The following is a 26,319-nucleotide window of genomic DNA, read 5'->3' as shown; positions in this document are numbered from 1 at the left end:
AAGCATCTAAGCATTATAAATGATTTTTTGTCTTTTCACATGCTAGAAGCAGGTTAAAAAATGATGTGAAGCAATATTGGTACTGATACAAACCAAAAGCAGACTGTTCATCTATTCCTCACCCATTTTCCAACTTTCTTTTCATAATGTGCCATATCCTTCCAAATCTACTGAGATTTTTGAATAATCATGCAGACGCAAACACAAGTTACAAGAAAAAATTTTGCAGTATAGAAAACCAGGAATATTCTTGAGTTTCCCGGACACAGAGTAAGATCATAATTTTCTTGCACAGCAAATTACTTGTGTGCTCTGTGGTTACCACACAGGATTTCTAAGGGTCCTGATTCACACCGTGAAATAACTGGCCAAACTGAAAAAGAGTAAAACTGCAAATAAGGCTTACACACAACAGCTACTTTATCTCCATAGCTACACGTCAGAGTATCCTTTAGTCTGAAAGGACTTCTCAAAGCTCCATGGAACAAACTGCAGAATCTGCACCAGCCAGAGGTCAGTTGAGAGCCAATCTATACCTACAGCCAAGTTTTCACACCTGAAGAGCCAGCTGACTCATTCCAGTGGGCCTTAAAATAAGACAGGTGTGCAGACCAAACCAAAGGACAAGGAATCCTTTGACTATTCCTTAATTTCTGTGAAAAACAATCGTCACAACAAAATAGGACAGGGCATAAAGCAAGGAGCCGGAAGACAGAGTAGTTTCTAACCTGTGTGAAGTCTGGATCCTGAGAGGAGTTATTGAAATCTCTTAGCATTCCGACAGCCTCAAGATACCTTTTTGTGCACATAACCTTCTCTTTGTCACGGCCTAAAATGAAAGCCAGACACAGCAAAATGCAAATGAAACAGAGGAACCACCATCTGACGGAACAAGAAAAAATGCATAACAGGCACACTGTCAATAGCACTACAAGACCCTTTCAAGAGAAATGCTAGAGACCCAGTGAAAACGAACCAGTTGAGCAGATTTAGTGGCTTTGGCAGAACAAAATCTTAGGTTCCTGTTTCTGTCATCTGGACAAACTAAGTTCAGATTTTTGGCAGGCTGCCAGAAGTCTAACACTAAGCTCTTCCTAAACATGCAAACTAAGTGTAAAAACCAGCCTCAATAAAGAAGTATCAATTAAAAAAATGAACTGAAGCTCAGAAGGTTTCACCTGACTTAATCCCACTGCTAATGTCATATAGATTTGGAGTACTTTCAATTACCCCGTGACTTGTGGTCTCTTCTACTCACCTGTTTGTATCAGGTACCCAATGCTAATATCATCCACTGGGAAATAGGCAGCTGTTGCTCCATACTCTGGACACATATTGGCAATGGTGGCTCGGTCAGCAATAGACAGCTGGGCAACACCAGGACCAAAAAACTCCACAAATTTACCCACGACTCCAACTTGGCGAAGATGCTGTTATAAAAATACAATGCCTGTGTCACTGTTATGTGTCAAATGACATGAGGATGTCTGTTATGAAATCCAGCTTTGGACTCAGAAAATTCTAGTGAAGATTTCTACAGCCATTTGAAACCAAGAAGCTTTTGCTTAACTAAATCATGAAGAATGAGGACATAGAGAGTGAAGTTTCAATAATAAGGTACAACATAGGATCATATTTCTTCTAAGACTTTCTCTTCCTTTCATTTAAACTAGACTATCTCGCAATTGTATTTTTCTCAACATGATGTTCTGAGAGGAGAACTGTGTGGGGAATATTCATACAGCAAACCTAGGAAGATGGAAAAACAGGGAGAACCAACCGCACAAATACATGAATCAAACTGAACACACACAACATCTGAATAAAATAATGAAAAAAATGTTGGTTTTCCCCATTTGAAGGTTTCTCTGCAGATGAACTTCTCTACCCAATTTCTGACTTCCAACAACAGTAATCTTGACCCAGTAATATTTTTAATTCAGTGACAATGCACAGAGTGAGTAAACATATTATGAATATATGACGAGTCAAACACCTGCACATGAAAGAAATCAGACTGCAATGCTTACTGTCCAGTTTCCAGCTTTTATATTGCCTTATTTTAATTAGTGACTTCAAAAACAAGTCATCAGGATTTTTTTGAGTCAGAGGAAAAAGCACTGTTGCTCCAAAACATTACTGAATTCCAAATTATCCCAATATATATTTCATGTGGCTTCTATGAAACAGATCTGCCTAGAAAATTGTCCTTAATGAGCTGATTCCAATCCACAGACAGTGATAAAGCTTTTTAAAAGTTCAAAATTACTACCTGAAAACACACTCAGCATTCTTAAACATTCTGTACAGTGGCTCTGTCCTATAGAATGTGTTTAGCTCTCAGCAGTAATGCAAAAATATAAAATCTTGGTAATTTACCTTGGTAATAGTGAGCACAATGTCAGTAGATGTTACCAGTTGCTGAGGGTTTCCTACCAGCTTATAGCCAACCACCTCAGGAAGCACCATGCTGATTGGCTGTCCCAGCATCACTGCTTCTGCTTCAATGCCACCCACACCTGTACACAACAGGAGGATACAAATTCAGAAAGATACTAACACGTCAGAGATAAACACTGGAGTCAATTGCCTGATGAGTACTCTACTTAAGGTGTGAATGGGAAGAGAAGACAGACAGCCTGAGTCTTCTGCTAAGAGGTACTCCTCATCTAGCTGCTGTTTCTGCAAGGTTGGGCTTTTAAATTTCGTTTTGTTTCATATTTTCATCCTTGTTCCTAAGCCATTAAATGTGATATTAGGTGAATATAAGTAACTTACTCTAAGGACGCTTGGCTTTATAATAACACATGTAAAGCTTTATTTAATATCTAAAACATGTAACACAACAAACCAAGAACCACTGACATCGCACTGCACATGATGTGCTGTGAGTGAAACAAATGCAGACCACGATTCCTGGTCACCAAACAAAAACTCAGAAGTTATTTTGAAAGAAAGAAATGCTACTGAAGAATGCTAACAGAAAAGGTACTTTTTAAGATAGAAATATCTTATGTCCACTATGTTTCAACAGGGTTTCGGAATGTGTAGGTGTGAATCTTCTCATAAGCACACCTTCACTATTAGAGTTCCAACTACTACTTAATATTGCTAATTTATTAAGGTAACGTATCAAAATGTCATAGTCATATGAAATCTAACAAAGCCATGATGTTTATTATCTAGCAATTTGGCATTAAGCAGCCAAACCATTAAGCAGTTTTATAACTTTTTGCCTGCAGAAAGTCCCTCATATATTTATCCTCTCCTTTGAAATCTCTTCTACCTTTTGTTTATCTTAATGAATACTGAGCTAGAAAAAACTACCTGTAATACCTGCTTATGAATGCCAATCACTACTCCAATCCTTTTTCACAGTTAGTCTAAGAATGGTTCTGAAAAATAATTTCTAATACCTCCGTTAATTTAAAAGATAATGCTGTGACAAATCCAATTGTGTGGCTCCTTTCACCGGGTGTTGAATAATTTTTAAACAGTCAATTAAATCGGCATAACTGACTGACTATCACTGTAGCAGTCATGAACCAAGTTCAACATCCCTAGCCTGTGGAAAAAAGTGTTGGATCTAAGAGTATGCACTTTGAGCACATACACTACTGACTGTGTCCAGCCATACTTTTCATATTCTGGAGAAAAACTGAAGGTAAGAGTCACACTTTTTACACTTTTTACACACTTTTCACAGTTTTTAGTGCTACAACTTCATCTAAATGAGTCCATGCGTACGCAGCAACCAAATATAGAATAAGAAATGTTTCTAATCCCAAAGATGTCATGCTTTAGATACATTGAACTTGTTTATCTTTGTATTCTAAGCCAAGAACTCTTTCACCTTTGATTCAGAAAGTCTCACCCAACCAATATTGCTGCAGTAGTATAGGTGGGTTATCAAAACCAGAAAGTCCTATCACATGTGGCGCTAAGAACTTCACAAGCACATTTGTGAAAAACTAGCAAATACTCTTTAAAATCACAATGTGTTCCATATTTGTACAACAGCTGTTTCAATAGTGTTCCTATCACCATATCACAGGAAAATAAAGGCTCAGCTGAAATCTTTGCTACTCTGTGGGATGACTACAAATACTTCCACTCCATATTTACCGATTTATTCAATAATTCAAGTACTTCAGTTCACCACTACAAGGAAAAATAAATTATTTACATCTATTCCTGTAAAAAATATTATGCAGAGTACTGGTATTAGAACATCACAGTTCTGCTTTCCATAATGTCCTTTCCAACCACATTTAAGTCACTCAGATTTAATTTTCAGCACCTTCTACCTAATAGATTTGTATTTGCAGTACTTTTTGGATAATCCGAAACTTTTAAAGTAGCCAAGTGACACAAGAAAAATTGGATGGTCAATGATACTTCAATTCCATTCTTTTATTTAATATTTTCCTTATCTACTTCCTTGTGATTTAAATGTATAATAGCAAATAATGTATTTAAAAACCCAGACAAAGCCAACAACACGTGTAGCAGAAATCATCTGAGGCAGTTATCAGAAAGGGAAGCTTAGTTACAAAGTCTTATATAACTGTTAAGAGACCTTATCAGGTTACTTGTATTTGGGGTTAGGCTACATAACTGTCTAGCTGGCACAGAGATCACCTTCCTTCACAGCAGCCCATAGAGTGCCATGTTTTAAATTTGTTACCAAACCAGCGTTGATAGCACACCAGAGTTTTAGCTATTGCTAATTAGTGCTTACACAGTATCAATTCATTTTGTTTCTCACTCTGCCCCTCAGCAAGTAAGCTAGGGTGGGGGAAACACTGGGAGAAGCACAGCCAGGACAGCTGCCCAGAGCTGAACAATGAGATATTCCATGCCATAAAACATCAGGCTCAGCACCAATTGGGGAAGTGAGCTTTCCAAAGCAGCCACTGCCCAGGGACTGGCGGAGCTTTAGTGTGGTGATGGGAGCTGGTGACTGTCTTTGTATCACTTCCTTAATTTCCTTTGCCTACACTCACCCCTCTTCACTTAAACTGTCTTTGTCGCTACCCATTAGTTTAATCTTGTATTTGGACTAACAATTGTCTTTCCTCATTGTGCTAGCAGGAGGAGTGAGGAAGTGATTCGGTAGAGGTGATCTGCCAGCCAGGGTCAACTCACCAGAGCCCAAAACACAGCTCTCCTGAGCCAAGAGACTGCTCAGGGATGATACACTGCTGTACATACCCCAGCCAAGCACTCCCAAGCCATCTATCATGGTGGTGTGTGAGTCAGTGCCCACCACACTGTCTGGATAGTAGTAGCCATCCTGATCCATCACCACTCTTGCCAAGTACTCCAGGTTCACTTGATGGATAATCCCAGAGCCTGGCGGAATAATCCTCAAGTTTTTAAAAGCTTGAGAGCCCCACTGAAACAAAAGGAATTAGAGTATAAAATTTTCAACATGAAAAATAACTTTCAATCACTGAACTTCTCTCCATAATTTAAAAGTAAGATTATTTTTGTCAGTACCTTTAAAAATTCAAATCTTTCTTTGTTTCTTTCAAATTCCAGGTCCTGATTTTTTTGCAAGCTGTCTGACCTGCAAGTGAAAGTAAACAGCTGTCGGAACCAAAAAGTACCACCTGAATTTTATATCTAGTCAAATAAACCCAAAGGTTGAAAGAAAAGAAGAGTTATTAGCTAATGTGAATGCTGACCCATTGCACCATTTTAATATTACTACAAGCAACCAATGAAAAGGATTAAAGAAATCTTAAGAGATAATGCCTGAACTCTGCTTCAGATGTGAGTACTAATCTGCAGTTGGCAGGCCTAAATGTTGTAGCCTGAGAAAAGCAACACTGCATGTTAGCAAAATGTGACTTTTCCAACACCTAAATCAGAAGCAATCAGCAAAGCAGTAAAGGAAACTGGAACACAACTGTCCTGCAACTTTATTTTAAAAGGCTGCCACTATGATAGTGCTGTCTGAAGCCTCCGTGTTTCAAAGCATAGTGTTAACAAATTCTTTACTTCAATTAGATCTGCAGAGTCTGAAAGAACTGAAGCATAAATCTGGCCTAAGTTCTCTATATGAGAGAAAAATCACTCTTTTCTTAAATATGTTAATGAGCCTAATAGAAATAAAACAAGGCTGTGACAAAAAATAATGATTAGTAACTGCATATTAAAAAACCTTCAAGAAGATGGAAGGAAACCATCATAAATTGTGATTGCAGGATCTGTTTGGAAGATTAGTTCAGTAGGCCCATATTTATGTACCATATTTATTGAAGGACCTTTATACAGAGGCCTTGTATTTCACTGTGGGTTTAGTGAATCCTAGTGAGTCTTTGTATCTTTGTATCCTTAGCATGCTGAGAATTGAATTGCCTTATGTTTCTTTCCAGGACTCATAGGGGCCATAGTAAGCAGTGTCTCATGCTCTTCTGCTTGGAGGCACTGAAGCAGAAAGCAGTTCCTCAGAGGTAAGCCTAGTGTAGATCACCTCTATTCTTAGAGAAGTGAGGAAGAAAGGATATACTCTCATTTGTCCTTTCTAAAAACCCTTATGGGATCAAAAAAGTGCATGTGGGAAAAAAAGACATTTCTGAGTGATTAATAATAATGCAGCATTATTAAAGAGAAGTACTATAAACACAAGCCTGGAATGAATCTGTTTCTATCAACATTTAGTACAGGATTTTGCTGCTGAGAGATGCACCACAGATAGAGAAAATTCTTCCCCTAACTCACCACAGTTGACACAACAGTCTAACTTTAAAATTTCTTAATGTCTGGAATGTTGTAGTACAAATGCTAACAGTATCACCAGTAGAACTACCTTGATAAACAGTAACTGGATTCAGTTTACGTACTACCATTAAGAAGTAAAAAGTGATTTTTTTTTATTCTTACTGCCTGTTAAAATCAACCTGGATGGAGTGATCTATCACGAGATCAGCAGGACAGATAGGATTGATTTTTTCAGGGTCCCCACCAAGTTTCTTCACAGCATCACGCATTGCAGCAAAGTCAACCACAGCAGGCACCCCACTAAAAGAGAAACAAAATAGACATGGTGAAACAATTTGGATAAGAGGGGGAAAAAAAAACCCCACAACTCTGAGATACAAAGCAGACAGCTACTGCCACAAACAAAGCAAACTGCACTCCTCCCTTTTCAATGCAAGCAAATAATGAGCGGTAACCAGAACTTCTGGCATTTCGACATTTTGCGTAACTATGAGATCATACACTTTTCAATATTTCTTTTAACACAGCTTCTGATCCTTCTCTTAACACACATTCTCAGTTTTCTACTGAGGTATGTTCTACCAGGATACCTTCAACCAGCTTGGAAAATCCTCTAACATACTTGCCTATCTGATTTCGCTGGCTGCTAAAACAAAAAGAGTTCTCTGATGTGCTCATAAGGATCCAGCATCAATGAGCAACCCACTGAAAAAACTACATTTCTGTAAGAGCAGCCTAAAGCAGTAAGGGTTTATGTTTTCAACTCTGACCATAAGGAAGTTATTACAATTTTTTTTAAATATCAGAAATCATGCAACAAGAACAGCAAAAGACCTTCTAGTTACTACTGAATTTTACCTTGAAAATCCTGAATAATTACAAAAAATAAAAAGGAGAAAGTATCCACATTATCTAATCTGGACACAATTAATTGATACTGTTCTGCAGTTTGACATCCTGGGATAAGCTTTTTATAAGAAAAATTGGAAATTCTGTGTTATGCTACCTATGGAAATTTGAGGGAGGGGGATAGGAGGAAAGCAGCAGCAGAGTTATTTTGCCAACTTACAAATGTTATACAATTGATATGGAGCAGACATGATATCCTTCTACTGTCTTAGAACAAGTCAGGATAATTACAGAATAAACCTAACTAGGAAATTAGATAATTCTAAACCAGGACAAACTGACTGTAATTGTTGCATAGCTTTTGGAAAGTTGCCAAAGTTGTTTTTTCAAAAAGGTCCTCAGAGGCTGTCCAAGAGCTCATTTTTCAGGAAGGCAGTTGCTCTGCAGACTTATAGGCACATTTTTAAAGCCTAGGAGGAGTAGGGGGCAAGAAAGAAGAGCAGAAAGAGAAGGAACAATATTTGCTTGAAAGTTCAGCTTCCTCTCTGCTCTAGCTTTTCAAAACATTAGCAACAGCTAGTGGATGAAAAACAGCTAGGAAATCAGCACTTCTTTCGTTTGAAGTTTTGCCACTTTTTTCTAATGTCTTTAAAAGCTGAGCTTTACTGCGTCTCTAGCATTTCGACAACCTCTGTGCAAAACAGGGTATGACAGGTAAGACACTTCACTGTTGAGGAAAAAAAACCAACTGGCAGTGTAGCTGCAACTGAGCTTACCATGGATTTAAATTTCAAGATATTTTATAAAGACAGAGGACAAAGAACAGTGAGTAGACTTGAAAGTCAACTGCTGTATTAGAATGCTATTGTTTTACCTGAAAATTGACTTTCCACATTGAAAAGGGACTATTATATGATTATTATTAACACCTGAGGAATCACTCCAATAACAAGGCCCACTTTTCAGAGTCCATTAGGTAGGAATCTCAATTTGCATTTCTGGGAAAAATAATATGCTAATTTTTTTAACAGCAGAGAAGTCTTTAAAAATATATTCATAACAATACTAATTTAGAAGAGGAGGCAATTATGCGGGTTATAAATGAGAACTAAAATAGGTAGAAAAATTGAAAGCAAGAGTCCTTGGGGAACAAAAAAGCAAACAAAAAAGCAAACGAAAAAGCAAACAAAATAAAAAATAAACAAACAAAAATTAAATAACAAAAACAAACAAAACCCAAACAAAACAAAAATAAACAAACAAAAATAAAACAAAAAACAAACGAACAAAAAAAATCCCCAAAAAACCCCCAAAACCAAAAAACTAAGCAAGAGAGAGAATAGACAATACCACTCCTTCAAAAAAAGATTTCTAAAAAAAAAAAAAACTTCCTCAATAGGATGCAGTTTATAAATCCCATTTTCTTCCCCTGTTTTGAAGTTTTGTGAAGATATTTACTTCTCCATCTCAGAAGACATTCTTTCAATGCTCCTATTCTGAGTGTTTGCCTCTTCAAGAGCTGTCTGGAGCATGATATCCAGGAAAGTTGAAAAAGGCTTTTCCAAATATCTCACTGCTACTCTTCCCCTCAGCTCACCCCTCCACCCCAAGCTGAGCACCACTGCACTCTCAAAGCCTCTTTTCCTTGCTTTGGAGAGCAAAGACTCACGTGAAGTCTTGCAGAATAACTCTTGCAGGCTTAAATGGCACTTCAACATTCTTGTGTTGCATCACTTTCCAGTTGAGAATATTCTCAACATCTCCTTTTTTCACTAGGAACTCATCACAGTTACGGATAGCTGCTTCCAGGAGGACTCGAATGGAAAACGGCAGGCGAGCTGCATGGGTAAGAGGAAAGAAACAAATTCAGATTTTATCTTAGAGCATATATCAGCAAGCACAAAGTTCCATGCCTGGGGCAGACAGATTCCCATATTCTCACAAGGCTTTATCCAAACCCCTTTTCCAGCCTCCAGCTTTGCCAGGAGGTCAGTACTAACTGACCTGTTGCACTTGATGCTTTCAGCAGGTTTATTATCTCAGATCCTGTGACACAGTAGACATCTTTGCTGAGGAACTTTTCCACCCTCTTTAGCACAACTAACCCGAAAACATGCTATGCTCACCTTGTTTTTCTTCAGTCTACTCTCACTCTTGTCACTGAACACTGACATATAAATGTACCAGGCAAAGTAAAGTTTTCTACCTGCTATGTTGGAAAGCGCAGCTTTAGTGGTTTATGCAGTCTCTTCATCTCAAGAGATGGAAGAAGAAACTGAATGAAAGTCAGACTGTGTATCTATTAATCTTCTTTTACTTCAAATTAGAAATATTTAAAGAAGATGACACAAAATACTACTGCAGCAGTCCTCACAGCTCTACTAACAAGGCATGGGCCAAATATGTTTCAGTCCTTCCTCCTCTGGTCCACTTTAATAATAGTTGTTTGATTGCCTCTCAGAATATTTACATTTTAAAATCTTTTGAGAAGTTTGTTCCAACTTTCTACACAGGGCTGGCCCCCAAGACATTTAATCACAGTGAGACCTCATTAGTGCTATTGTTCAGGGCACAATAATTCAGAACAATTTGGGTTGGTTGTTGTTGGGGTTTTTGTTTTGGGGGTTTTGGGAGTTATTGTTACTGTTGCTGTTTTGGGTTCTTTTAGAATCTTCTCCTGCCCTTCTCTGCTAAGATACTCCCTTTTTATGCTGGATAGTAAGAATTGCATCCTTTTTTCTTTAAAGAATCTGGAGGTGGTCACTCTTGGAACCCTGGAATGGGTCAACTGGTAACATTATATTTATATTTGTCTATTCCTTAATTGTCTTATTTGTCTATTCTTCTCTGCTTTCCACCCATCAAGACTGACATAAATTGACTACTCATTTATCAGTACTCACTGCAATGGTATGTGTTGCCGACATTCAGAGAAAATGTTCCTCCTCTTGTTCCTTGAACTCTCCTTAATCACCTGTTTCCTTTTGAAACACCAAACATCCACCATAGACAACTCTAAGCTGTAGATACTCACTTTCCAAGTCAATGGCACAGACACTAAGATTTTTACCAGTACCACTGAAAGATTTGGGAAATGTCAGAGGAACTAAGGAAAAAGCCTCATCAGAAAGGATTCTCTAGCCACTACTGTTTTTAAAGCTGAAAAATCTTTCTGATTGGTTCAGTCACACATATCAGTGTTTTTCCTGCCTTTAGAAGTATAAGCAAACTTGTGCTCTTAGCTTTGCCTAGCTCTCTCCTCACCCACTCAGGAAAAACAAGACTGCTGTGTGTACAGAATGCTGAGAAAATACTACTGTTATCTTGCCAATATTTCTGTCATTCTAAATTTCAAGAATTAAATTTTTCAAGATTTGCTTTTTGAATTCATAGTTCTCACCAGAGACCAAGTTTCAGCCAATGTGGCAAAGTCTGTTCATGTTATGTTCATCAGGATTAACAAAATGTTTCTCTTATGTTGTCAACATACCATATCTCACATCTTCCAATTTGCTCAGATTAAAAAATTTCTTCAGAGGCTGTTTTGGGTCCAGTGGCTCCACAATCTGTATGAAAGGGTTGCTCATGGCTGTTGAAAACTGTTAGTGTCCCTAAAACAAAAGAAAAATCAAAAATATTTTCATGACATCGGTCCTGCGTACAAGGTACATGTCCCACAGTCTACAATGTATCTATCCCACACAAAGGCCTGTACCATAGAAAAACTGTCAGTCATTCCCCATCCTCCACAAGCCTACTTGTAACACATTCTCAGAGATAAAAGGTCTGAAGACAGATAGGAGTACCGTGAAAAATATGGATACACCACATGGTTTAGAATCATAGACTCTTAGAAGGTGGAACTAACCTCTAAGATCATCGAGTCCAACTGTTAACTGAACACTACCGTATCAACCACTAAACCATGTCCTCAAGTGCCACTTCCACACACCTTTTGATGATAAATCCATCACTTCCCTGGCAGCCTATTAGGAAAAATTTATTCCAGTTTTTGGACTATCAAATATAAACCTCCCCTGGTGCAGCTTGAGAACATGATTCATCCTGTCTCTAGCTGCCTGGGAGAAGAGACTGATCCCACCTAGCTACACCCTTCTTTCAGGGAGTTGTAGACCTTATCAGGTCTCCCCTGAGCCTCCTTTTCTCTGGGCTAAACAACTCCAGCTCTCTCAGCCACTCCTCAAACCACCTGTGATCCAGATTCTTCGCCATCTTTGTTGCCCTCCTCTGGACACAATTTCACAAAGGAAATTCAATGCCTTCATTACTTCTCTTCTTTATGAATGTTTTTGCTTGCTTTTTTCTAGAGAGTCATTTGTGCCTCTGTGATTCACAAACCACCATGACAACATAGTCCCGTTTCTTCAGTGTGTTGTGGTTTAACCCCAAGCAGCAACTAAGCACCCACAGCCACTCCTTCACTCCTTTCTGGTGGGAAAAGGAAGAGAATCAGAGCAGCAAAATTGAAAAAATTCATGGGTTGAGATAGAGATGGTTTGATAGAGAAAGCAAAAGCTAGACCTGCCAGCAAAGCAAAACAAGGAATTAATCTACCTCTTTCACGGGCAGGCAGGTGCTCACCATCTCCAGGACAGCAGGGCCCCATTACACCTCACAGTGATTTGGGAAGACAAACATCATAACCCTGAACACCTCCCTCTTTCTTCTCCTCACAGCTCTGTATGCTGAGCATGACGCCATATGCTGTGGGACATCCCAGTTGGGGTCACTGTCCCAGCTGTGTCCCCTGCCAGCTCCCTGCACACCCCCAGCCTCCTCGCTGGTGGGGTGGGTGAGGAGCAGCAAAGGCCTCGGCTCTGTGTAAGCCCTAACTAAAACACCCTTGTGTTATCAGCCCTCTTTCCAGCACAGATCAGAAACACAGCCCTATACTAGCTATTAGGGACAAAATTAACTGTATCCCAGCCAAAACCAACAGAAATGGCATTGATCTAAAGCTAAACAGACATTTGCATACAAAATTGAAAACAATTAAACAAAACCAGAAAACAATATTGTTTTGAGACCAAAAGTATTATAGACTAAGATTAGAAACGCTATCAGAGACAAAACGAACCTTTCTAATTTCAGAAAGATTTGTTATGGTCACCACCAAAAAGAAAATTTACATAGGCTCTACTGTAGACATAATTTTTAGTTTGAGGTATTTTCTTTTGTTGTTGTTGCATACTGATTTACTAGTTTTTGTGGCTTAATGATTTGCTGGATAAAGCATTCCTCTGAGACCTAGGACTTTTAGGTTCACATACAGAAGTTAAAGGACCCTGAGATATTCCCCATACCAAGGTCAACTAGCAGAAGGGGCCCAAATTCATTACAGAAATATCCCTTAATGTCCAGAAAAGAATAACCATATGCAAACTACTTAATGGAACACTTCCTGGGACACACTGAAGACCTGAACTCTGCCTAAGTCTCTTCTGGAACCATTGGCTTAGGCCAACACATGCCAAGGATCAAGCTAACAATTTAACAGTGAGAACAATTCTCTTGCAGTGTCTGGCAACATTGCCAGTGAAGATTAAAATTTTTTTAGAAGAGAGATAATCACAGGCCTGATTTCCAGATCTGTTAATGTTTTCCCAGAGTACTGTTACTGTCTTTATTCAAGTAACATTATCTTCTTTTGCCACAGTTTTTCAATAAAGAAAACTCACAACAAAGCAGGAGATACACATGGCAAGGTTTGGAGACTGGTGGAAAAGGATTCACAAAGTCCAGTATTTGTTAAAAACAGACAAAGCAAGGCCAAAGAATTAATTTATTTATCTCATCTGCTAGTTTAATGGGATGTTCAGGAAATACTACTATGTGGAACGCATTTATGGGGAATTTTTAAAGTATTCCAGTATTTTCAAAATTCAAAATTAATGTATTTAAAAGACAACCAAGGAGAATTAGCAGAAATGGTAAAAAAAGAATGCCCAGTGTGTAAAGCAGCAAGACAGCATAAGAGAAAGCAAACATTCCAGAATTCTTTCAAAGAAAACAATGGATGTTTCTAGAGACAGAGCTGAATGCCCAGGGAAGCTGGAAGGCTGGCAAATGAACAGACTGCAAACACAGACACAACCTCAAATGTATCACCTCTCACATTTCAATTGACAAGTTATTTTCTGAAACTCCTTTTCCCAGCTTTTCAGATGCTCACCCTGTATACAAACTCCTAAAGTTTTAGATGTCTACTACTAGCTAGTAGTATGAACTACTAGCTATTCCTGCAAGCAAACTCTGTGCTCCTATAACTGAGCATGATCAAAATTAATTTCTTCCTTCCTCTTCTTGCCAGCTACCCTCCTGTTAAGATTTACTTTTTTGCATTCCACTACGAAGACTTTATTTTATGCATGTCAATTTCTCATGGGAAAGTCTAAGAGTAGCTGTAGATAGAAAATATTCGGAAATCCCCTGACAGATAAAGCAGATCATTGATTTGATATGACCACGAGTCCACTGCACTTAGTTCACATATTATCATCTAAGTATAAATTGCAGCTCAAATGTTTTCCATCCAAGCCCATATCTTGGTAAATCACAACAGAAATTCAAGATATTATGACACATTATCTACGTGTTAACATTACTCTGCCAGACATCACCCTCTTCCCTGAAGTTTTTTTAGCCCACAGTATGACATACAGCAGTACAAATCTCCTCTCATCAGTGAGTCAAATAAGCCAAACTGTGGGCTAACCAAGGCCTAATCACAAGTTCTTTTCATCTGCCTGATCACACTGATACGAACAACACTGTTACAAACCTGGAAGTTATTCAGAAATACCTGAAAAGAAGTAAGATCTCTAGAAAAAAATACCAACTAGCAGCATTGCTGTAGCAAATTTCACAGAGCCAGAGAAACCTCAATCATACCAACTACTATTTCCACACAGTAAATTATAAACCAAGAGGCCATAGCACAGAACTCTAAACTAGTGATTTGCCAAAAAAAAGTCTACGGGCAATGCTCTGCACACTGAGTATACCAAAACTTTTAAAGTCATTCTTGCGATAGATACAGGTTAATTTGCGACTGCAGCACAGAATATTTATTCATGTTTTCCAGGCACTGAAATGTAAATATGCAAACATGGGGGACCAGATATCTGTCTGCCTGGAACTGGTGCAGCACGCAGGGTCACACTGACCACAGCCAGCATATGACCACATCAATACCTGCTCAGACATACCAAAACAAGCACTCGATCTTCTGCCCAGCAATCTTAAAACTGTTCATGTGGAGATTACATAAAATAACGGATTATTCAAACCTGAAAATGCAGAATAGGATTTACAATTATTGACATAGACTCACAGAATATCATGAGTTGGAAGGGACACACAAGGATCACCAAGTCCAAGTGAATGGCCCATATGGTGCTCTAATCCACAACCTTAGCATTACTTAGCACCATGCTCTGACCAACAGATCTAACCTCAGGGTACTGGAAACCTTATTAAAGGGTTGCATGACTGTATGAAGTGTACCAGACAAACAACAGCCTTATTTTAGCCCTTCCTTGGTGCCTACTATTAAAATTCTGAGAACAGCCATAATTTGGCCTACACTGATGCTGATCATCTTTGAATCTGAACTGCCTATCAATACTGTTTTCCACTTACCTTGTTACATCAATGCAGTAGCTTACTACTGTGCCACCACACAATCTCTTGTTAGACTACAGCTCAATTCACCCAGACTGCACATCAGCTCACCACAGAAAGTCTGATTTCTGTTTTTTCTCTCTCCCTCAGAGAAGCAGAAGTGCAGAAAGATTGTAACCATGAATACCAGGAGGGGCAAATTTATTTAGATAAGGCCATAACTTTCCAAATATATATTAAAAAAAAAAAAAAAAAAAAAAGCTGCTTTTTGCAAATGCAACATCTTGCCCTTTAGGGGAGAGAATGAACCCTTGTCCACAACAGCTGTTTCTTGCTGTTTGTATCCCTATATATGATACAGAACAGTTCAAATTTCTCTGGAAACACAAGTTTTACACTGTGATACTCTAAAAAAGCTTTTGAATAAACAAGGTCTTAGTACAACACTCCTCACTTCATCTATATTGAGTGTGCTGGCAAACTCAGTTTTTACCATGAGATGTCAGATGTTCAGTAGCACCAAAAGATCACTGCAAAGATGCCTGCTGGCTTTACTGTGTGGGGACCTCTGTGGTGTCCTGAAGGACACACCCTTTGATGATCATGACATGAGAAACATGCACAAGTCCAAGGGGACAGAAGGAAAAAGGTGTCTGGCCATCCTCTTTCCTTGTCTTTTCTTATTTGTTAATTAACTACATCAGATACATTCAAAGTATGTTCAAGTCTCCTGTGGATCTCCATAAAAAGGATTCCGGTAAGTAACTTAAAATCTTTTCTTTTTAAAAAAACCCAAAACATTCACAAGAGACTTCAACATATGTTGTATGTGTGCTTTCAAATCTTCGGCTGTTGTACCTTCCTGAGTATCTAACATAAACACAGTACTAGTCACATCACAACAACATTGATTAGAAAAGGACTTTGTTCAGTTTAAAGCATATTCTTGATTGACAGTGACTCCTTGATTCCACTTCAGATCCCTTTAAAAGCAGTTGTGTAACTTGGAACAATGACAACAAACAAATTTTACTAAAATTAATGGAATTGAGAAACTGTCACAATATATCCCGTAATTCTGCACTTGTAGAAATTATCTCATTGAAAGGTGAAAAATGTATTAGGATCTTTCTGCACTTGAGAAAAAGTCTGAAAACTGTTCTAGACATCACTTTATAACAACATACTATTCTACTCTCTTTAAAGTTAAAGGTGAAACTGAACACAGCTAGTCAGACTAAAAGCAGCAATCTCGCATTACAAAAAAAAGAGATTATTTTTAAAAAGCACAGCTGCACTTTTACTCATGGACTATAAACAGATCCATACTATACGTATTTTTCTGGTTTTTTTTAGGGATATCAGAGCATTCCACTCATCTCTCACCCTCCAAAAAAAACCCAGAAAACTGTAGGACATTGAGTAGTTTCCTACATACGTGCCGACCATAAACCATGCTCTTTCTGTAGTACACGACATAAATGTTTACAAAACCCTCATAATTAGTAATAACCACATTTATGACAGAACTACCTGACAAACTAAAAACACAGATTGTTTGACCTGCAGAAGGGAAAAAAGGTTCTGGGTGAGACAACTTCTGTCTAAGCTTCAGGCCATAAAGTAGGAACAGAACATGAAATATATATCTGTACTAACATGCTGAATGGTTATTCAATATGTTAGTACAGACATATATTTAATCTCTCTTGGAGAAACATGTTTCCACAATTGCTTTTTCCATTCCATCTTTGGTTTCTTAATTGCTGTCTTTCCAATTATGAAAGGGTGCCTATGTTATTAATGGCAGGAGGTTAATTTTAGACATCTTTTAATAAAATGAAACGCCTATATTAAAGAGACTTCAAGTAGTAAATGCTCTTTTTCCTGAAATATGGGTAAATTCCTGGTCATTGCTGGAAAGCACATACCCAGCAAAGAAGCAGTTTAATTTGCACGTTCTATCAGATTCTAGAAATACTAAAAAAGATTACACTCAGGCAAAGCAAAGACACAATATCATCAAGAAAAAGGGGAAGGCTCGGACTTGCTGGAACTTGCAGGAAATTTTTGAAGAAACATGACAAAATATTATGTTTCTTTGATAAAACTTCCAACTGAAAACCGGGAAAAAAGAGGTGAAGCTAGCAGGACCATCATGGTAAAAGTCCTTGCCTGGTGATAAGGCAGGACATAGGCAATATCCATGGCCTTGCTTGAAAAATGCAACATTTTTCATCCATGCTGAATCTGATCTTACCACCTTCTGTTCCAATTATCACTCCTACACCCACAAGTTATTTCCCTTGGTTTTGTCCATTCAAATGACTGCCACTGTATGTATCTGTACTTGGCTGCCAAGTTTGCAACAAGCACCCCCAAATAGCAAAAGCAAGCAACTTTAAAAACCTAAGTGGAGCTGCAGCAGAGCAACAGGCTACTGAGTTATAAATTCTTCATCACAACATTGAGCATGCACTTTATGACATTATTAGCAGTTACATACAGTTGAACACCATGTCTTTAATTAGGGGCTATTGCTCAATTCCCCTGAGCCTCTAAAACTTAAGTAGCTCTTCTCATGGTTTCACATTTTACTCAGCAGGGGGTCTCCATAAAAAAAGTTGATTACTAATTCCAGTTTATCTAAATTATAGATGGCATAGCCATGAATAAAGATCCAGCATATGTGTTTCATCTTATTGGAAGTGCACCCTGTTCTGTGCATGCTTACCTTGCCCAAAAACCGAGGAGGGAGAATACCCATGTTAAGCATTCTGGCAAAAGTCTGCATTTTTTACATGGAAAGGCAACCTCTTCAGTATCAGTCAGATGTTTAAAGTAATAAAACTTCGCTTAGTAAATCCATCTATAATTCAAGCCAGTTTAGAAAGAAAATCCTAATAAATTCGTGTGACAGGAATATTTTTTTTTAGTTTAAATATCCAAGTAACCTAAGAAAAATATTTTTGCTACACTGGATAAATTGACAGATAGAGATGACCAGACACATGACATCACAACAACAAAAAACCCCACCTACCCAATAAAAATGGCAAGAACTCAACCAAACCATAAGCAAAAAAACCCTCAAGCCCACACATGCCCCCAGCCTTTGGCTAGACTTCAACACCAGAAGCAGAACAAGCAGAGTCTTGTTTTATAAAAATATAAAAAGCCGCCATTACTTCTGGATGTACAAAGAACAGATAAGTACAATTACTGTTGCAATAAACACAGGTTTCTAGTTTTGATTTTGAGAAGCTCTTACCATCCAACACTTACTCTACCTGTGGCAGATAAGGCCACTATGTAACAAATACACACTGTTGCACTGCTGCTCAGGGACAGCAGGGAGAATTCAGTGGTTAGAGAGATCGGAGAAAGAATCTTTGTGTTCGTTACGCAGAAAAGTCCATCATTACATATAGATTCTTAAAGAGACGTCCACTAACAATTTGATGACTGAGCAAACATTATGCCAGTATAAACTACATCAGTATTCCACACTGGAAAAAATGCAGTAATACAAAAAGGAAGGCTTCTTAAACAATCTCTAGGCAAAGTTTCAGGGAACCATTTCAACTTTAATGCTCAAGAGGAACACTAGAACAGACAGAGCTTTGGATTGCAGATGTTCCTCCTTTCTCCTGCTGCCTGACTGCAATGCTAAAATACTTATTCAGATCCATAAAGTGCTGAAGTTCCAATACACTGAATAGGTTGCTAATTGCATATTCCCACAATCTGTGTGTTTCATAGGCTGTCACAAGTATTCTGACCATTGCACTTTGTTAGCAAGGCTGTATTGCACATATTGGAACTGAAAGTTTAGGTCAGAGATCAAGTTTGTGAAATCAAACATTGAGCTCTTTAAGTAACTCCAGCTCCAAGTGAGCTGGAAGTTTAGATACATGCCCAGTTCCAAAATTTAGACATTAAACTCCTTCAAGTCGTCCCTCCAGAAAGCCACATGCTACCTCCTCCCTCACTTCAACACAGGTATTGTGCACTTACAACTTAGAGGGACAGTCAAAACACTTCTCTCGTATAGACCTCACCTCACCTTGGTAACCCAGGTAAGCACACATAGGTACTGTGCTCTCAGCCTCTGAAATGCAATCTAGACTCAACAAAATCCAGATTATAATTAAGCAGGTGTAAGTGTTAAGGGAATGCTTTGTCAGCACACTCACCACTGAGTGTCCTAGATAAAAGTAGAGACTAATTTTCCTTTTTTGCTACAGGAAAATGAGCAGCGTTACACCTGAGAATAAAAGGAAGCTTATCTGGGGACTACCAAACATTGAAAAATGAAGTGATGAAATTTTTTTCCCACCTCCTGAAAGAGCAACTCTGAACTTTAACCTATTTCCTATCTCTGTACAAACTGGCTGCTTTTTTACTGTATGCTAGTACTCTTAGACTGTTCATTAACAAATATGCAGCTTGGACCAGTTTTAACAAGGGACTATATTTCAGTGTTAGAAAAAACACAAAACCAACATGGAAGAGCTGCAAGAAGTATGTATACAAAGATTTGGTCTGAAATTTTAGTTCAATTTCAAAAGGCAGGATTAAAAGACATCTCAGTATTAGTCTGTTAGATTCAAAAGACTCCTGTGAAGGGTGAAGAAACGCAGCAGAGGTGCATGGGAAAGGCAAATAAAATGAGAGCATTGTGAATCAGTTCTGTACTCATGCCACTACCATTATACCAGCTCTATAAACTGCTCTCTCTGCACCTTGAAAACTGCTTTTCTGCAACTTGAAATCTAAACTGTCTCAGAGCTACTGAAGATATGTTGGTGGAAGGATTCTTTTCAGGATGAAAAACTGATGAGAGGATTATTTCTGTCGTGAAATAATCTGACACTGTGCAGTCCTAACTTTTCACACCATTTCAAGACAAACCCTGAATTTGTGGTCTGGAAATAAAGATAATTTTCTCACACCAAAAACTACTACCTGCAATCTCAGCTGCTAGTCAACTATTTGTGTAGATGAATCCAGCTTTCAAACACTCACTGCTTCAGTAAGGTGAACAAGTGCGTGCCTGATATAATTTCACAAACTCAAATTAGCTGTTAGCACAGTTTACTGACCAAGCTCCCTGGAGAGGCAAATTAAATTTCACTAAACATTTTTAAGTGAACTTCTTCATAACAGTTTTCACACAGAAAGGATAGGCAAAAAAATACCCAAACAACCAAAATTAACACCCTCTTTCACAAGTATCTGAAGTCCTGACCCTATAGCTGTGGGAATGTCCCAGTTCTTTCAAGGAAATGCCAAATACCTAGAGGAAATATTCTGTATTAATCAATCCCTTAGGCAGCAGTGAAGGCAAAAACCCTGAAAAAATTTATCTCCTTTTCACACAGTTAAGACTTCTCTCTACCTTCTCTGCTTTTCAAGACACAAAGAGACTGCTCTTCAATTCACATCTTTCCAGTTAGCTTAACTGGATTGTTACTCCGAGGAGGGAGCAAATTTCCAGCTCTTACTCTCACTTAGAATTCTACAGTGAGAGTCTATGCTGGAAACCACTAGCAAAAGAGATTTGCTCCATTTCTTACTATTCAAATGTTATTTCTTCTCTAATTTTCTGCATTTATGTTTCCGCTCTTCCACCATTACTATAAAAACTTCACCAAATAGTATCAAAGTTTCATTGTATCATCCTCTGGCCAAAGACAACCAGAGAGAAAGAAAGGTGCTAAATAACAAATGTGATATGACAAAAATCTGCAGTTTGAAAGCCCTATGGTCTTTCCAATTCAGCAATAGTCTGCATGACATACTCTGTAAAGCACTGCTAAGTGATCAGACTTCTTTTTATGTGGAAATCTTCCTCAGAAACCTCCTCTATCTTACAAAATCTGAGGTGAGTAAAGTATTGGTAATTTTCCTAATAATTCCTCACACACACCACAGATCCTGGGAGGCATGAGACTCAGCTGCACTTCTTACTCTGTGCCCATTACACTTCTCTTACTTTCTTTGAAGCAGTAACAATCCCCAGAAGTTTATTAGGACATTCTGATGAAGCACAATTGCTTTTAAGCAAAGCATTACTAAATAAACATTCCAGTGTTAATATTTCTCTAGGGTGGTCTTCCTTTACTTCGGTTTTGTGGATTGATAAAGCCAGTCTGAACAATAGCAACAGCACTGACTGCTCAGAGATATTAATCCAATTCCAGTTGTTTGGAGAGAGAATCCTCTGTTTTAAACCAAGTTTCCTGCTGATACTAAAAAGTACTAAAGTCCAGACCTCTCCATCTTCCCCGCTGTCCCCCTCCCCCCACCTTCACTAGCTTTAGAGGTGGAAACTAGATACCAAAGTACAACCTCCAGTTAAAAAATAAATGGGAAGTGTGGTGATGTTATGAAACATACTGAACATAAACAGGGACCGATCCAAACATATACCTGATCCAGTTACTGAAACTGGACATCTTCACAGCCACAGTCCTAAGTCAAGTTAAATTAGAAGGGAAATACCTGCATCTGTGCTACGACCTCCAGGACTGTTACAGAACACCTGCACCTGCTGTCTGTATCACGAACATGAAACAGATTATTTTGTCGCCCAAAATTATTAATACCTGGCACTTCATAGGCACCACGTCCCAATCATTTTCTTCCATCCCTTCCCTGTTCTACTTACGTTGCAGGTCTATTGAGGTTTTTTGCGACACAGAGGAGTTGCTGTGTCCTTGATATGTATACTTCGCACTATCCTCTACTATTTAGATATTACTGAAATACCAATAGACAAGGCTGCAGTAGTTCCAGGAGGAAAATCAATGTTAAAGCTTAATCTACATGAGAACAGGGCAGCACAAGTTGTCTTCCATGCTCGCTCTCCTCGAGCTAAACCTATTCCGCTTTCTCCGCTCGGCAAAAGCCGCCCCCTGTACCCGCTGTGAGACAGCCCCAAGCCGGGTGTTGGAGAGACCCGATTTCGCCGGCCGGGGCCCGGAGCCGCCCCTGCTACGAGATGGTGCCTCGCAGGGGCTGCTCCGCCAGAGCCGCCTTCCCTCCGCAGCATCCAACGACCCTTTCCAGCCCCCACCGTGGGGCCGGCAGACGGCAGGATCCCCCGTCCTGCCGCCGGGCCCTGCTAGCCGCCGGTCCCCGCCCTCCGCCCGGGCCCGCACCCGTCCCGGCGCTGCCCCGAGGGGCGCCCCTCCACCCCGCCACCTTCCCCCGCGGCCGCCGGGAACGGGAACGCCGCCGCCGAGAAGCGGCTCCCAGGCAACCGAGCGGTCGGCGCCGCGCGGGAGAGAAGCGGGGAGGCAGGGGCCCGCACTCACCGGGGAACGAGGAGCACAGACCGCCGCTCGCCGTCAGGGGCCGCCGGGCGCAGAGAGAGGGAGAGGGAAGGGGCGGTGGCGGACGGGCTCCGCCCCGCGCCCAAGGCCGGAGCGTTGGGAAGGCCGCCAGCCGCCCGAGCGGGAGGCGGGGAGGGAGAACGGACGAACGGATGGCCAGCTGGGCAGCGGGGACGCGGAACGGGCGGGCTTTCCCTTCCCGCCCGCAACCCTGGCCTGCAGAGAGCCGCTGCCTTCCTCGGCCAACCCCTTCCTCTGGATGGAGGAGGAGGGGAGGGAGCGCTCTGAGTGTGGAGGGGTGGGTAGGAGGGTGGTGCCGAGGTCAAGGCCAGATCTGCTGCGGGCAGAATCAGCGGGAAGACGGGCGCTGTGACGTGGGCAGCGGGGTCTGGGCAGTGATGTGCCTTGTGTCGGCCGTCAGTGCGCCACGTGCTCACAGCCCGAGCGCTCGCTCAGGCTTCGGAGGAATCCAGAGGTGCTGTCAGTGAAGCCTGGGCTCGGAAGCGAACAGGTGTTGCTTGGGACACACAGGACTGCATCCTCATCCTCGTGGCAGTGCAATAAGAGTGGGACCTCCTGTTGTTTCTCTTGGTAGGGGGAGAGCTGATTGGCCTGGCTGTTGGCAGAAACAGGCTGTTACTTACAAGCTGGTCAAGATCAATATCATAACGTCAATATTAAGGAACAACATCAGAGTAGAGGACATCCTAGAGGACATAAGTTACATCACCCCCATAGCTGAGTGCCGTGGACAGTTTATCAGTGTCCATCGTGTTCCTAGTAGAACAGCATACGGTTTGAGCCTGAATAATGTTGAGGAATACATTCAGTGCTAGTAGTTGGGGTGCAGCTGCAGTGGGAGCTACACACTGAGCTCTGGATAACAGGAGCCAGAAGTAAGAGGCTAGGAACTGACATTGATCCAACAAAGGTTGCAAGACCCTGTGGCCCAGCTAGGTGAGCAGAGGCTGAGAGACACAGCAGGAGCCAATGGTTCAGCTGGGAGACCCCAGACTTTCACACACTCAGACTGTGAGGGTACAAAAGCTCAGGGTTTGCTTTGCTCAGGAGACACCAGCCTGAGCTGTTATTTTGTCACTGCACCATGATTAAACCATCGCAAGAATCGAGGAGTCTGAGACTGTCATGGGAAACCTGGGGTGCAGCCATAAGGAAACTTGGTCTGACTGGGTGCAAGTGGGGTATGTAGGAAGTCAAACAGGGCACCCCTCAGCTCACTGGAGCCACCCATTATAAAGTGACCTCCGTTTCAGCTCACGTGGTCGGAGTGTGCCTGCTAGAGTGATTCCGGGATGGTCAGACAGGAAACTTTCCTTAACAATTAAGTAAGCTAAAAAGTATCTAATTCCAGGAAAATAATTGTATACATAGTAAAGAGAAGTTGCATGTAAGGAATGTAAATATTCTGCAAGTCTTGGTAAGGTCGTGGAGAGCGCTGGCAAGGAGGCACGCTAACCACTGACAACCGGACTAAAAGAAGATCAGTAATATTTTGTTTTCACCTGACGAAAGGTTAGGCTAAGAGCAAACTGAGTTACTTGCTGGCTTTGCTGCAGAGGAGCAAGTCTCAGGTGAGTGAAAATGGAAGTGCTGAGCTCTACTTGTAAAGAAGGATGAAACACAGAAAATGTCCATAATGTCTCACCAGGATATTTGTGGCTTGGATTCCTGCACACTGACCTATGCTGACAGATCCTCCTGCCTGCATACACTGTCCAGCTGAAAATGTCAGACCAGAAGAAATCAGTGAGAAGGACCCCAAGATCTAGCAAACAAGATATATTGAGTAGGATTTTTTTTTTTAAACTAAATATGGAAATCCTGGCTTTGGCATACCTGCTACTGATTTCACTGGAACAGTTAAGACTTTAAGGACCCTCTGTAGTTAAACCTGCTATTCTCTGACCTGATACCTCTAAATAGCCTGTAATATACAACATATGTACTTTTGAATTATTGCTCAAAATCTCTTCCAGGTTGACCTGTTTTCTGTTCAGCACAAATACCACATGGAGTAATTTACTTGCACTAAGTTCTTCTTTTCAATTGTATTGTTTTTTATAACATATTACTTGCTTTACCAAATGGTTAATATGGAATGGATAATAATTCATAATATTGTTTTCAAACCTTTGGCCAGAGAGGTTCCTAAAACTAAGACTGGCAGAACAGTTATGTTTGTAGTTTGGCTTTTGACTCTTGAAGGTGGAAGCCCTTGTTTCTACATGACATCACAAAACAGCAGATGACTCTGACAGTCTGAAAAGCCAGAGAATTTCCAAAACCTCTTATAGCTTTAGATGTTTCATTATTTGATAGAAGTTTTTATTTTTGTATATGTTTATTAATAGTAATAAAAGCCTTTCAATTATGTTCTTCTGTGGGGTTTAAGTCCTGTAATGTTTCTCTGGATCACTTCCTTTAAAAAGAAAATTTAAAAATTTTGATTTGGTTGTTGTTGTTGTTGTTTCTAACAGAATAGACTTCCAAGGCCTGTGTGTATCACTAAGTTTTGAATCATTGAATAAAATCCTCCATACCTAGATACCAAAGAAATTGCGGCAAAATCTGATTGACCTGCAATCTCCTGGACAAAAACCAAAGACTAGTGAAAATAGCAGGTCAGCAACAGAAATGGGAAATCCATACCTCAGCTCTGACTTTTCCCAGTGAATATCTGCAAGGTTTGTACTTTCTCTTCTGTGAAGAGGGAAGGCCCTGAGATTGATAGTAGAAGGGAAGATTTTATATCCCAGAAAGAGAGGCAGAACTGCTTCAGCCTCTACTGGTTCTTTGTAAGGACACAGAGGCTATCATGGGATGGGAAGACAAGCTGTTCATTCAAGGGTTTATGGTATGCTGTTGGAATATTATTGCTGGTTTTCCCAGCATTTGAGTGTTCTTCTCACTGGGGCTGAGTTTACAATAATGCATCTTATTTAGCACATGACTAAAAATATGCGGGTTTGCCTTTCTCCCAAGACTGCCAGGAGGTGAGAACCATATGAAATCCATTGTTTGTAAGGAAGATGTTTACTGAAATGGGTTCTTGGGTTTAGGATCAGATTGCAAGGACGTCCAACAGTCTTCTTGGACAATCGTGCATTATGCTAAATCAGGATTAAAGAAAATTATCTTCTGTTCTTGCAGTGAAGATGGATGCAAATAGGAATAACAATGCCTTTCATATTGCAGTCATGTGCATCCTAGAGTGCTTTTAGGATTTTTCATTAAATTATTTCACAACAGATGTGGAACTATGTGTCAGTCCTTTGTCCTTTCTGTGTTACTGATATGCATTTCCAAGAAGCTTGGTCTAACATCAGATTCCTTCTAGAGTGTTCTTTGAGGTTATTCACCAATGTCCTAGAAGTCCAGGGAGCACATCATATCTGCTCAATTCCTATTTGACTTCACTATCGTATGTCTCAACATATTTCATTCTTTCTGACCCTATCAAGAAGTAACAAATACTTTGAATTCCCAAGAGATAGCTTTCAGTTTATTTGAGCCAATAAAGCTTTAACATTCAGCAGTAGCCTTCAGTGTTGTAGCAATCTTCCATGCAGGCTCAGCTGATCACTGAGGTTGCAGCAATCACAGGATTGCTGCAATCACAGGATTGCTGCAATCAGTCTCAAACTGGGCTAGGATAGGGCAGATGGGGAGGTAATAAACTTGAGCTGGCAGCCTAGAGGACCCAGAGCTTTGGAGCTGTCATCAAAAAGAATTGTCC

General features: G+C 40.0%; 1 protein-coding gene across 2 annotated transcripts in view; it reads right to left on the bottom strand.

Moving 5' to 3' along the window:
* ACO1 (aconitase 1) overlaps positions 1-26,319 on the bottom strand; it is a 49,690-nt gene that overhangs the window by 13,005 nt on the left and 10,366 nt on the right. Inside the window, exons 1-9 of one of the 2 annotated variants that reach the window (XM_014888127.2) lie at positions 22,545-22,683; positions 11,069-11,189; positions 9,248-9,416; positions 6,892-7,029; positions 5,503-5,572; positions 5,215-5,398; positions 2,380-2,519; positions 1,259-1,430; positions 729-829 (exon numbers count right to left, since the gene is read on the bottom strand). In XM_014888127.2, coding sequence (XP_014743613.1) covers positions 729-829; positions 1,259-1,430; positions 2,380-2,519; positions 5,215-5,398; positions 5,503-5,572; positions 6,892-7,029; positions 9,248-9,416; positions 11,069-11,165 — 1,071 coding nt within the window. In that variant the 5' untranslated portion in view covers positions 11,166-11,189; positions 22,545-22,683. Of the gene's footprint in view, positions 1-728; positions 830-1,258; positions 1,431-2,379; positions 2,520-5,214; positions 5,399-5,502; positions 5,573-6,891; positions 7,030-9,247; positions 9,417-11,068; positions 11,190-22,544; positions 22,684-26,319 lie in introns of those variants that run through there. The other variant, XM_088156650.1, reaches the window with a different exon arrangement.

The sequence above is a fragment of the Sturnus vulgaris genome, chromosome Z (assembly GCF_052056855.1).
Source record: "Sturnus vulgaris isolate bStuVul1 chromosome Z, bStuVul1.hap1, whole genome shotgun sequence".
Classification (NCBI taxonomy): domain Eukaryota; kingdom Metazoa; phylum Chordata; class Aves; order Passeriformes; family Sturnidae; genus Sturnus; species Sturnus vulgaris.
This window is presented reverse-complemented; position numbering and strand designations above follow the sequence as displayed.